The following is a 13,666-nucleotide window of genomic DNA, read 5'->3' as shown; positions in this document are numbered from 1 at the left end:
CAGAGTGCAGGCCCTGGAGTGAGTCCTGGACAGCGCAGGGTGAGACCCAAAGGCAAACTAGACAGCACCATAGGCACGGAGCTTGCCTCCCCGGGCTCATTCCCAGCACCCCCACGGGCCCCTGAGAGCCACAGGGCGTGATCCCTAAGCACAGCGCCAGGAGCCAACCCCTAGGCACCACCAGAAATAAAGAAACCAAATACCCGTGAGGACTAAAGTCCCAGGGTACTCAGCAGAATTCTTACTCACTCTCTCCCACGTGAGTTCTTCCGCAGCCCGATCCCATTCTAAAGCATTCCAGTTCATGTCGTCTAGAAAGAGAATCATAGTTTAAGTATCATGAACAACCTGAGCTACAAACAAATAAAAAAAGACTCGTTTAATTTGATGTTCCGTGAGCTGTGGTTGAGAAGCTAAAGCACATTTAAATTTTCTCCATACTGAGTATTTACTTGTTAGGCAGGAAGGAAGGACACGTGTAAATAATCACAACATCTGGGGTGAGAAACAAGGTGTTTCTGGACTGTGGTACACCAGAAAGGAATGCAGCCAGTCGCGTGAAAAAGCTCCAGAGCTGAGCCGGGAAGGAACCTGCAGGCCTGAGGAACGGCGTCAGGAACAGGCGCTCACGGGGCGGGGAAGGAGGCAGCAGAAGAGGCTGTGTGGAAGGGCAGCCCGGGGCGGGATCATACAGGAGAAACGGGCGTTCTCTTTCGTCCCTTACTGGAGTGGGGAAAGCCCAGGAAGGTCCGGAAGGCACGAGAGCATCTTGGGTGCCTATGCAGGGAGGAGGCGGGGGCGGGGCGTCAGGCAGCTGGGGTTGCGGCATCCTCAGCGCCTCGCACAGACGCTCGGGATCCCTGCGCAGGCCCCAGAGCCCGTCACACCCTTGCTGCCTCTCGTCCCTCAGGCCTCCGCTCAGTGGAGCTACCAGGGAACTGGCCTACACAGGCTTCTCCGCAGCAGCAGCCCTGGCGCGACCTGCGCGGCAGCCATCACCAGCTCAACGACAGGTCTGTGCTCCTGGCTGCTCTGCCGCCGCACCAGGCCAGGGGCACCGGGACGCAGGGGCCCCGGGACGCAGGGGCCCGGCGTCCTGAGTGCCAGAAACACACGCGGCACGCGGCACCAGCAACAGAAACCGCCCAGCCAGGCGTCGTGCAGCCCCGAGAGCACTCTGGGGCGGGGAGGCACCGTCTCGGGCCTTGCTTCCAGATCCTGGAGCCGACCACTCGCGCCACCACGGGCACTTAACGTCTTCCCGTGGCAGAGGTGCAGGTTCCACTTCAAGGACATTTCTTTGACGGTTTAAGATGCACTGACAATGAAGTGGCAAAGCAGGAAGGAGTTACAAAGAACTGTCAAATGCATCACAACCAAAACTAGGATCTACACCCAATTAGTTTCTTCTTGTCTCCCAAGGTCCTTCGTGGGGGCCAGGGAGAGAGTGCGGGGTTAAGACGTTGACATCGTGTCCTACTGACCCCGACTCAAAGCCCAGCCCTGCAGGTGGTCTTCAAGCACCAGGAGGAGTGAGCCCTGGCCACAAAGCCAGAGGTACGCCCCTCCACCGAAGGGGGGAGCCCGCGTGAAAAGGGTGTTTGGAACACGGAATGCGGTGTGGGCGGGAGGTAGCTCAGTGGCAGAGCGAGTGCACACTTCACGGTGACGACCAGCAGCCAACACAAGATGCACCCTGCCCCACAGGGGAAAATAGCGCCTCAAAAAAACACAAGTTTGCCAGAATAAGTAAGTCGGCAAGATCAGGTCAAACCCACGGATTCTCCTTCCCTGTCGGAGCAGTACAGGTTGGGGTGAATTATAAGGACAGTCCCTTTTGGTTTCTGTCACTGTCGCTACTGCTGCTGCTGCTGAGTAGGGGACCACACTCGGCCGTGTTCTGGGGCTACTCCTGGCCCAGTGCTCAGGGGGAGGGGCCCGCACAGTGCTCAGAGGGCCAAACCATTCTGGGATCAGAACTGAGCCAAGCGCCTTCCCTCACGCCCTCTCTCTCCAGCCTGCCCGGCGCCCTCCTGGTTTCAGACAGGGACCCCGCATGTGCCCCCACGTGCGCCATGGTGCAGGTCCCGAGACAGGACCCCAGGCCAGCGGGAAGGGAGGGCAGGGCAGGGGAGGGGTGAAAGGCCGTTACCCTGCGCCCCGTTGTTGGCGTCCGCGGCATCATCCCCGCCCGCATCGTCTTCATCCTCGTTGTCCTCCTCATCCTCCTCGCCCTGGTCGTCCTGGGCGTCCGGGTTCTCCCCTACCACTGCGTTCTCCGCGGGAGGGTTTCCGGGCTGCTCGGGGCCGACGTTCTCAGCACCGTTTCCTCCTGCGGGGGCCTGAAATCACAGGAGAGCCCGGAATCTGAGCCTGGCTCAGGTTTGGGGTTTTTTTCTTGGGAGGGGGGCTCTATTTCCGAGTCATGCTCTTCCTTCTAAAGAAAAACGAAGCAGACACAGCTCTATTATAGCTCCAAACATCTTCACAGATGTGTCCCCCTCTAGGCCAGCCGGGCACAGGGAACACACTCCTCGGGCTGGGCTGGCGGGACAGCCGGGAGGGCTCCTGGGTTGCAGGCAGTCGACTCTGATCCCTTCCCTGCCACGCCACAGGCTCCCCAAGCCCCTGCAGGCTGGATCCCTGAGTGAAGAGCCAGACAAGTCCTGAGCACCACTGAGTATGAGCCCAAACCCCAAACCAAACCAAACAAAAAAAATTCACAAATTGTCCGTGAAAATGAGCTAACGGGCTGGAGCAATGGTACAGCGGGTAGGAGGTTTGCCTTGCACTCGGCGGAGCCAGGGTCTCGATCCCTGACATCCCATATGGTCCCCCTAGCACCGCCAGGAGTAATTCCTGAATGCAGAGCCAGGAGTAACCCCTGAGCACCACCAGGTGTGGCCCAAAAAGAGAAAGAAAGAAAGAAAGAAAGAAAGAAAGAAAGAAAGAAAGAAAGAAAGAAAGAAAGAAAGAAAGAAAGAAAGAAAGAAAGAAAGAAAGCGAACAGAAACACCAGCGTTCTGCACTCCTTCGTTACAAGGCACCACGCATGTACGTGTATGGATGATGCGTGTTCGCCTGCCAACACTCCAGACCTCATCCGATTAATGGGACCGGAGGCAGAGAGTCCCAAGGTACCGCCGTCTGCCCCTCCTGAGATTTGCTTCCTCCTGAGGCAGAGACCCAGCTGTATCCATTAAAGCACTCAACCGCCATGAATTCATGAAAATTCTACTAGGAAAAACTCGAGTGAATGTTCCAAGGAGCAGGTGCAATGATGAGATTTAAAACCAGGTAAGATAAGAATAAATCCTCTCGATTCACGTGACTGTCAAGGGAGCAATCCCAGTCTGAATTCTGTAGAGAAGAGGGTGAGACTCGGACTCAATCAACACACGAAACCAGAAGATCCATGATGGAAACATTAAGTTATGGAAAGACTGGTTTGAGTGTTTCAATTTTTTCACAATAAAATTCTATGAAGTACAGATTATTTTATATAAAAGTGGCTGACTTTTAACTTTCTGTATTGTTACTATTATAGTTGAGGCAACACTGTTGCAACGGTCCTGATGCTTTTAGGTCTATGTGTGAAGATGACCTCACCAAATGTGACATGTTTATGACCGTGCTGACATTCATGTCTCGGGACACAAAGTTACCTCAACTCACAGCCGCCAAAGACCCCTCACCAATGGCCTGGACCCTCCAGCACACTCATCAACCCCCCTACCCCGGGTTCTGGGCTCCATTTTCCTGTTTTGTTAGTCGGGGCCACGGCTGGCCGTGCTCAGGACTCACTCCAGGCTCTGCGTCAGGGATGACCAGGGAGAGCAGGCTCTGCTGTCAACTGACGGGGTCTCTATCCTTCTCACTCGAGCGTGAGATCATCCTGTACCTGTCCTCCCTCGGGCTGATTTTGGGAAGAATTTGTAAAGTTTTCGGCCCCAGAGTTTCTCAACAAAACTACCGTCCCCTGAATGCTTCCGGCTCACCCTCTTCACCCAAGCCTGTGTCTCCGAGAGAGAAACTGCCTGTGAGCATCAGCAACCAAGTTCCAACGTTCCTGCTCGGCAAAGTATTTCACCGGGGAGGAACTGAGAAGCAAAGAGAGTTGGGAGCTCCCAGGGTGCTCAAACATGTCAGAGACACATGAAGTTCTCTGCACGTGAACTTCCAGAGAGCACTGCCATGGGAGCACTCGGGCCCCGGGAACCTCGCACCCTCCCCCTCCCTGGGAGGGAGGAAACAGTCAGGGTCATTCTGCCGATCTTTCACCCTCCGTCCGCTCACTGGCCTGCCCCAGCAATGGGGGCCGGGAGAGTGGGGGGCGGGGTGCCGGGAGCATCACCTCGTTGTGGTGGTGGCCCGCGGCGTTGAAGGGCGGCGCGGCGTGCTCCAGCCAGATGGGGGCGCCCCCGTGCACGATCTGCTCCCGCAGCCACACCAGGCTGATGAAGGCGCACAGCGTGCACGTCACCACAAAGCAGCCCTGCAGACAGTCCGCCAGTAAATTGTCCCTGTGGACGACAGAAACGAAGCACAGCATGACTCGAGGAATACCTGAGAATCAAGAAACCCAACGTTGCCTAACTCTGGAGAGCAGGTCATCGTTTCAGTTCTCTGAAAAGTATGAACGAAGCTGACCAAGAATGTGGACGGCTTTCTTTGTAACCGTGCACTATCGGCAAAGAAGACCCTCGGAAGCACACAGAAACAGGCCACCCACAGCCTCCCTGCGGACACGGCTGTGAAATGGGAAGGCAGGAAGTGATCATCGCTAGTGGCCAAATACTTGCCAAATGCCCGATACTAAGGGAGCGTATTTTACAACTGTTGAACAAGTCCATCCAAGTCTTACAAACAACTGGTCTTTGTATCACTCTACTTAGCAAATCCAGTTAACTGACTCCTGAGTCCACACAAATGGCCACTGTGGGGAGGGCCTGAGAAAGACCCCCCAAAGTCCTCTATAAAACACACAACCCAGGAAAGCAGGGAGGGGGAGCCTTCCAGCCACGTCTGCAATATGTTTCAGAGATCTGTCACTTAAGAAGTGAACATAGGGGCTGGAGCGAGAGTACAGTGGGGAATGCGTTTGCCTTGCACGCAGCCAACCCAAGTTCGATCCCCGGCATCCCAAATGGTCCCCCAGCACCACCAGGAATAATTCCAGAGTGAAGAGCCAGGAATAACCTCTGAGCATCACTGGGTGTGACCCAAAAAGCCAAAAAAAAAAAAAAAGTGAACATAATAATAAACATAATAAATAAGAAGTAAACAGAATAATCTTGAGGCTAGGACCAGAGAGAGAGTACGGTGGGTACGACACCTGCCTTGCAAGTAGCTAACCTGCATTTAATTCCCAGCACCACACATGATTCACAAGCCCTGGGCAATCCCTGAGCACAGAGCACAGAGTAAGGCCTGAGTAGGAACTTGGTCATGGCGCTAAGTTCCTTATGTTAGAGCCAGTCACCTCACCGCATTAACTGAGTAAATGGGCAAGTAAAGGTGGTGGGCAAATACTAAAGGTGATACAACCAATCACCTTTACCTGACACTTCTATTGGCAGAGCTTCCGTGAATGCTGGTTTATCACATACTCAAAGCCTTTCAAAGTTTCATAGCAAACGTTAATGCACTTAGCCATTTAAAACAAACCATTAGAAAAGAGATAACGGGGCCAGACAGTACAGTGGGCAGGGAACCTGCCTTGCCTGGGGCCAAGTCACATCTAATCCTGGACTTGGGTTCAATTCCCACCACCCCCATACGGTTCCTGAGCCCTGCTGGGACAGATTCCTGAGCACAGAGCCAAGAGCATGCCCTGAGCACAGCCAGGTGGGGTCAAAAGTAAATAAATAAAACCTATGATCAGCTGGGTACAAAAAATAATAATAATAAAGGGCTGGAGTGATAGCACAGCGGGTAGGGCGTTTGCCTTGCATGCGGCCAACCCGGGTTCTATTTCCAGCATCCCATAGGGTCCCCGGAGCACCGCCAGGGGTAATTCCTGAGTGCAGAGCCAAGAGTAACCCCTGAGCATCGCTGGGTATGACCCAAAAAGAAAAAAAAAAAGTATTTTTTGCAGACTTACTAAACAAATTACTTTTGACACTTAGAGCATCTCTAATCAAGACCTCAGCAGAGGGAAGGCCTATCTTTCTTAAGGAAATTACACTGCAATGCTGAACGTCACAGGAAGACACTGTTTAACTCCAGGGACAGCACTGGAGGGTCCATATTCTAAAAAGAACAATCACAAGAACATCCCATACTACCGACAAACTCAATCTGGGGCGGGAAGCTGGCTCGGGGGCTAGTGCGCGCTCCGCAGGCACAGGTCCAAACCCAGCCCCGGCCCTGCAGGCCCCCACACGCTGCCGGGAGCCGGGAGTCGCCCCGGCGAGGTGTGTGGAGTAGCCCCTGCTCAGTATGGTCCCAAATCCCAGAAACAGTAAAAATAAAAAAATAACATTTTTAATTCAAATGCAATGCTGTGCCGAAGTAGGCTCAAACAGGGGGACTGGAGAGACGGGACAGCCAGCAGGGCGCCTGCGCTGCACACGCTGACCCGGGCTCCATCCCCGGGACCCCCAGAGTGAGCCCTCAGCACAGAGCCCCGCAGTGTGGCCCCAAACAAAACCAAGTGCGTTGAAACACTCAGTACTGGAACCACTGTGCGTAGGGCCTTCCGGGGGCACAGCACCAGCCAGAGCGCCTGGGGAGAGGGGCTGAGACACGGTGGTACTCACGTGGACAGCATGTCAAGAGGCAGTGTCAGGAGTGAGCTCACGGAGCCAGTAAACAAGCACTTGTAGATGCGGCCTGTGGAGAGAGCAGGGGGGTGTCAGCGCCCGCCAGGGAGCACCGAGAGCGAGCACGGGCTCTCGGAGGCCAAGGCGTCCCCAGGCAGCCGTGAGTGGGCCGTGTCCAGACACACAACCACATGGAGAAACGGTCAAGCACAGAAATGCAAGTATACAATGTTTCAAACGTAAATTCGAAATTCTCTCCAGATGTATCTGCATTTTTTTAAACGAGTTTAAGGATTAAATAAATAAATAAATAAATAAATAAATAAATAAATAAGCAAACCAGCAGCCCTGGGGCCGGAGAGCTAGCACGGCAGGTAGGGCGCTCACCTTGCCTGCCGAGGTCCCATCTGATTCCTGGCCCCCAAGCCACCTCCCAAGTCCCACCAGGAGCGATCCCCGAGCACAGAACCAGGAGTAACCTCTAGCACTGCCATTTTTGGCTCAAAATAAAAAAAGGGGGGAGGGGGAGGGCAAGAATATCAATTACAGCTATAGATTTAGAAATGAGATCACTGAGGAAATAACTGAGATTTTCTTTCAAACTAGTATTTGATTAGTTCAAGAATTTCCTGTAACCTTACACTAAAAATTGTCGGCCACTTCAGTAGCTAATTTTCAACAGTTTCTGTAGCAACAACTACTGGCATGTATGCACGAACTATTAAAAGTACATATACTGCGGCTGGAGCGATAGCACAGCGGGTAGGGCGTTTGCCTTGCATGCTGCCAACCCGGGTTTGATTCCCAGAATCCAATATGGTTCCCCGAGCACCGCCAGTAGTAATTCCTGAGTGCAGAGCAAGGAGTAACCTCTGTGCATTGCTGGGTGTGACCCAAAAAGGAAAAAAAAAAAAGGAAAAAAGAAAAAAAAAGTAAGAGTAAGTATATGACTAAGAGTAAATACTGACCACAATCCAAGTTATCTCTAAATATGAAAATGAATTTACAAGTCCTGGGCCCCCTGACTGCAGGATGGTATGAATACACCCATTAAAAAAATAAGGCAACAATATACAGAAAGTCATACTACATAGAAAGTCAGCCAGTATACTGATAACAATAAAAGTTACAGAATATGTAATGTGCGATATTTAGATTACAATTGCATATATAAACAATTCAGGAAAAAATCAAGCTTATTAACTGTTAGTTAAATCCTTTATGGCCTTAGATTTTTTTTATATTATTTGATCTACTGATTATCTGATCAGAAGAATGAGTTAGACAGCCTACCCCTGGCAGGAATGAACACTCTGCATTATTTCTGGGGCCAGAGTGACAGCACAGCGGGTCGACAGTTTGCCTTGCACGCAGCCGACCCAGGTTCCAGCCCTGGCATCCCACATGCCCCCCGACACCACTAGGAGTGATTCCCGAGCACAAACCCAAAAGCAATACTTGAGCATCGCCAGGTATGGCCCAAAAGCAAAAACAACAACAACAACAGTCTAGAGCTGTTTTTGATGATACAGAAATTCCCAAGTTTCACTTTCCTCGCAGACCTGGCCCCTGTGGTGTGAAGCACGCTGCTCTGCTCCTAGCTCCCGCAGGGACGCTACCTGCCCGGTGCCCTGCTCCTGAATTTCGTTAAGATTCCCCTAGCAGTGACCTGGGCAGCCCTGTCCCTCTCCCGTAGTGGAACATTTTCACCACGCACAACTCTGAGCATCTGGCAGGTGAGAAACCTGTGTTGTACTTGTTGCTGTTGTTCTGGGCCACACCAGTAGTTATCTGAACATGCTCCCAGTCTGTGCCCAGGGACCACTCCTTGGGGGGCCCGGGGGACCCTACGGGGTGCCAGGCCCGGCCAGCGCCCTCCCCGCTGTGCTCAAGCTCAGCCCCATCGACCAGGAGACCTTGACCCTTAGGCCGGACGCTGAGCTCTTACCCCTCCGCCCCTTCCTCCCTTCCTTCCTGTCCCGACATTCCGAATTCCACGCTACTTCCCACCCCGACTCCGCAGGGGAAACTGGCCTTTCTGCTCTGTCCTCGGGCAGCTGCTTCTCAACTCCGTTTTACTGCATACCTAGAGATTCTTTCTCTCTTTTCTTGGCCCGCACCGGCTGTGCTCAGGGCTTCCTCCCACTCTGCGCTCCGGGTGCCTCTGTGCGGATGGGACCCCGGGCGGGGCGGGAGTCACACCTGGCCCTATACACTGGCCTCTCTGGCCTCACTGTCAGGGAGAACCTTTCTTGTGTGGCACGCACATACAGACACGGGTAACGATCACACACCCCCGACACTGCAGCCCGCAGGGACGCTCCCTCAAATCCCATCCCAGCTCTTACTGACAAAGGGAACCCACTGCTCCGGTCTCAACTAGCACAGACCAACTGGGTCGGTTCTGCAAGTTCACTTACTGGGTGCAGCCCTACGCTCCCGCACTCCGTGGTGCCCCAAACTCAACCCCAGACACAGCAACAATCTGGGCCTTGAGGGCGCGTTGCCCGGAGTCCAGGCCCAGCTCTGCATGGCCCCCGCCACCTCCCCGAGGGGAGGCTTTTTTTTTCCTTTTTGGGTCACACCCAGCAATGCTCAGGGGCTATACCTGGCTCTGGACTCAGGAATCACTCCTAGCGGTGCTGGGGGACCATATGGGATGCTGGGGATTGAACCCTGGTCGGCTGCGTGCAAGGCCAACGCCCTCCCCACTGTGCTATCGCTCTGGCCAGCTCCTATAGATTTCTTTAAAGGTAGTAAAATCCTTCCTTGTTATCCCATGTCGTAACAAAAAACAAAAACAAAAAAAGTTTTGATCAAAATTATATATATATATGAGAATGAATCAAAGTTCTTAATTTTAATTAAGTTCAATATACCTGTATTTTATGGCCATCCTATATTTTCTTTTAGAAGTTTTGTTTTTTAAAGCTTACATTAAAGTATATGATTCATTTCAAATTCAATTTTGTGTCTCTTCCAATTTTTACAAGAAAAGCTTACAATTTTTCACCACTTATTTTGTTAACTATAGATCTGGACTACAACCTTTATCAGGCTGAGATGTTTCCTTCTACCCCCACTTTATTGACTGTATTTATCATAAATGGTTGCTCAATCTACCAAATAGCTTCTCCACATCTACTCATATCCCGTTCATGCTTCCTTTTGCTGGTGTGGTATGTTTCATTAACTGATTCACGTACCCATTAATAGCTAAGTTCCACTTGGGTATGTAGGATTTATTATCCTCAAATACACTGCTGAATTCAGTTCACTAGTATTTTCCTTCTCTTGGTTTTGTTTTGGGGGTCACACCTGGTAGTCCCAAGGTTACTCCTGGCTCTGTGCTCAGAGACCAACTCTGGTGGTGCCAATGGGATCATCTGGGATGCTGGGGACTAAACCCAGGTTGGCCGTGTGCCAGGCAAGTGCCCTCTCTATCTGCTATACTATACAGCCCACTGTAACACTGCCATCCCATTATTCATTGATTTGCTCGAGCGGGCACCAGTAACATCTCCATGGTGAGACTTGCTGTTACTGTTTTTGGCGTATTGAATATGACATGGGGAGCTTGCCAGGAACTGCCATGTGGGCGGGATACTCTCGGTAGCTTGCCGGGCTCTCCAAAGGGGACGGAGGAATCGGGGTCGGCTGCTTGCAAGGCAAACGCTCTACCCGCTGTGCGCCCTGGGAGATCCCCTGTCCGAGCTCCTAACCTGAGGGCTCCTCTCTCCGATAGCTCCTCCATACGAGATTAAGTTCAATTTCTTTATTTCCATCTGCTCGGGCCCGGGGCACTCCCTGGTGAGTGACAATGACAGTGGGGGAGAAATGGGGCATCGGGCCTGGGGGCTGTCTCCCCACCTGCTTCCACTCCATTTGAAGGAGACACACTCCGTGTGCGAGGGCCAGAGAGGGCACAGCGGGCACCGGGCTTGCCTTGCACGTGGCCAGCGCCAGGTCCAACCGCCAGCAGCACCAGCAGGAGTGATCCCCGAGCACCACCAGCCGGGCCAAGAGAACACAGAAAGCCTGCTCGGGCCAGGGAGAGCACGCCAGGGGCTGACATGCATGTTGAATCTGGGACAGGAGCCCCAGGTTCAACCTCCAGCACCACATGGTCCCCAAGCACTGCCAAGGGCGGCTTGGAGCACTGTGCCAGGAGCATCCCCTAAGCACTGCCAGGTGTGACCCAAAAGACAACTCCCGTCCCCCACCAAAAAAAAAAATCCCGTCTGTATACTCTGGCGCCGCCTACTCCGGCCAGGCCTGTAAGAATCAACCCCCAGAGACGGACGGAGGGTCACTGAGCCCGAGCGTCTTCTAAAGCCCAAGGCCAAGGCCCCCTCCCACCCCACCCCCGCTTTCCCACGTTTCTCTTCAAGGGAGGTTCAGAGGTGGGGAATGGGCCAGCACGGCAGCTCTAACAGAGCGAACGGAATGAGATCCAAGTTTCATCCAATTATGGCTTCATTTTACTTTTTCAATTTTTTCGCAACATTCACTGGCAGCCTCTGTAAACCGTTTTTCCCCTGCACTTGCATTCAAGTAACTGTTAAAAATAACCCCTAAGGGCCAGAGGGAGAGGACAGCAGGCAGGGCACCGCCTCACAGGTGGCCGACCCAGGTGTGATCACAGGCCCATAAACAGTCCCCCAGGCCACCAGGTGTGAGTCCTGAGCTCACGGCCAGGTGTGGCGCCGAAGAAAACAAAACAAGCTCTGACTTCACATGGATTCTCTCAGCAAGGCTTTCGCCCACTATGTCCCATACGGTACCGGGTGATTAAATGCCCACACACAGGGCGTGCGGCTCAGTGGGACCACACAGGCACGAATGAGCCTTACTTACAGGCTCAACCCCAGTAAACAATGAACTAGTATCGTCCAAACAAAAACAAGGGTGGTATTTTTAAGACAGTATCGCCTGTCTGCCCCTGCGTGACTGTGTGATGTGTGACTCCGAACACAGGAATACTCACATGCTGTAAGAGGAACAACTCCCAACCACGCAAAGGCCACAAGCGTGTAGTGGAACCAATACCGGATGGCAGTGCCAATACTTGTGACCAGTCCAGCAAATATGTCCTGGATTGGAAGCCGTGAAGGCATATCTGGGGAATAAACTAGGAGAGAGAAAAAGTGAGTATCATTTCCGAAGACTCTTAGTTATCTTAATTCATAAGTAAGAAATTGGCATTTACTGCTACCTTCACTTTCAATGTTTGTACTGTATATAAAATACACTTTCCTTTTAAGAGGATAAAGCACTTACAATAGTACAGCTCACCCAAAAGTCATCTGAGAGCAAATCACATATGAGAGGTAGACAGCCCAGAGAGGGACTTTTACACAGGAAAAGCTTCACTGCTCATTAGACTCAGTAGCTTTCGCCCTTCACTCACAGCGCCTAATTTCGTGCAGAAATACTCTTAACCTTCTGGCTCCCCTGTTCACAAAGGACCAGGTGAAGCGCCAGGTGCCGCTGATGGCACGCCACGGGGAGCTGATCTCCCAGACACGCATCTCCCGTGGCACCCGGAAGGCAGACACCTGCAGCAGAGCGTTCCAGAAGGGAGTGGGCAGCCCTGACGCGTGTCAGCTGTCCCACTCCTGGTCACTTTAGCACAAAGCCGTGCCAATGCAAAACCCAGACCTTCCCAGCTCTCTGCAAGAGGCAATGGTCCAACAAACGCTGAAAAAGGGCTGTGACACTGGTGCTGGGAGCAGCACACGCGCGAGGGCCGGGGGCCGGGACACGCTGGCTGGAAGCCCGTCACGGACAGCTTTGCGAGCGTCTAGCTCACAGCGATCCACTGCAAAATAAACACGTAAAGTAAAAGGGCTGTGACCACACCAGTTTAGACCCCGTTTATTTGATCCTTTTAGAGTGAACCGAGGGAAAGCCACAGAAGATGCACGCAGGGAGAACTCGGCCTCTCCGGTGGGGCCAGCGCACGGAACCGCAGGGCTGGGGAGTGCGCGCAGGGGAAGCGCCTGCCTCGATCGTGGCCGGTACTTATTACTTACATGCCGGCCCCAGGCGCCCCGGCGGGGACTCCTCGGCAGGAAGCCAGAGTCCCCAAGCACCACAGGGTGTGGCACAAAAAAATTCCCCAACAAAAAGGAGCCCATAAACTGACTTTTCCCCACCGGAGCACACGGGCAGTGACGCTGACATGTGCGTTAAAAAGAAAAAAAAAATTCGCAGGACCAGGCCCGAGCGCCAAGGGCAGGGTGCTGCCACGCCGACCCCAGCCAGCCGGGCCCAGTCTGGCCGCCATCGCCCCTGGGTGGCCCAGCAGCACCGGCACCACAGGCCAGAGCCACCCAGCAGCAAGTCGCCCGCAGGGGGCTGGACCTCAGAGCACGGCCTGGCAGCCCCACTCCCCAAATACGTTCTCCAAATGTTTGGACAGTATTTTCTATTTTGTCCAAGCTATGTTGAAACAGCTATTTCAAAGCAATTTCTGCAATCAACTAGAATTCAAAAGTAGAATCTGAAAGACTTCAGAAGCACTTACTTGGTGTGAAAGCAAATCTGTGCTTGCACAATTCACAGTATTCTTTCCGACTATGTTTCAGCCACTGAACTAAGCTGCAATTACAAATACATTAATAAACACACTGTTTATGACCCAAAAAAATTGGCTTCACCAACATCAAATGCTCTTATCAAATCCTTTCATGGCATAGGCCGGTCACAACTTTAACAATCCCAAATTCTTAATTTCTTACAGCGGATACCTTCCCCTATTGTGCAGATAAAAATAAAGACAATGTGGGGCTGGAGTGATAGCACAGCGGGTAGGGCGTTTGCCTTGCACGCGGCCGACCCGGGTTCGAATCCCAGCATCCCATATGGTCCCCTGAGCACCGCCAGGGGTGGTACCTGAG

The 13,666-nt window shown here is 52.8% G+C and overlaps 1 protein-coding gene across 2 annotated transcripts in view; it reads right to left on the bottom strand.

Annotated features, from left to right (window-relative positions):
* The window catches only part of MARCHF6 (membrane associated ring-CH-type finger 6), a 56,659-nt gene that overhangs the window by 28,287 nt on the left and 14,706 nt on the right, over nucleotides 1-13,666 (bottom strand). For both annotated transcript variants that reach the window (XM_055119671.1, XM_055119629.1), the window contains exons 3-8: nucleotides 13,294-13,367; nucleotides 11,752-11,895; nucleotides 6,762-6,834; nucleotides 4,355-4,523; nucleotides 2,153-2,342; nucleotides 250-311 (exon numbers count right to left, since the gene is read on the bottom strand). In XM_055119671.1, coding sequence (XP_054975646.1) covers nucleotides 250-311; nucleotides 2,153-2,342; nucleotides 4,355-4,523; nucleotides 6,762-6,834; nucleotides 11,752-11,895; nucleotides 13,294-13,367 — 712 coding nt within the window. The remainder of the gene's footprint in view (nucleotides 1-249; nucleotides 312-2,152; nucleotides 2,343-4,354; nucleotides 4,524-6,761; nucleotides 6,835-11,751; nucleotides 11,896-13,293; nucleotides 13,368-13,666) is intronic.

Source organism: Sorex araneus, chromosome 1, assembly GCF_027595985.1.
Source record: "Sorex araneus isolate mSorAra2 chromosome 1, mSorAra2.pri, whole genome shotgun sequence".
Classification (NCBI taxonomy): Eukaryota; Metazoa; Chordata; class Mammalia; order Eulipotyphla; family Soricidae; genus Sorex; species Sorex araneus.
The sequence above is the reverse complement of the archived record's forward strand: the minus strand, read 5'-3'. Positions and strand labels throughout refer to the sequence as shown.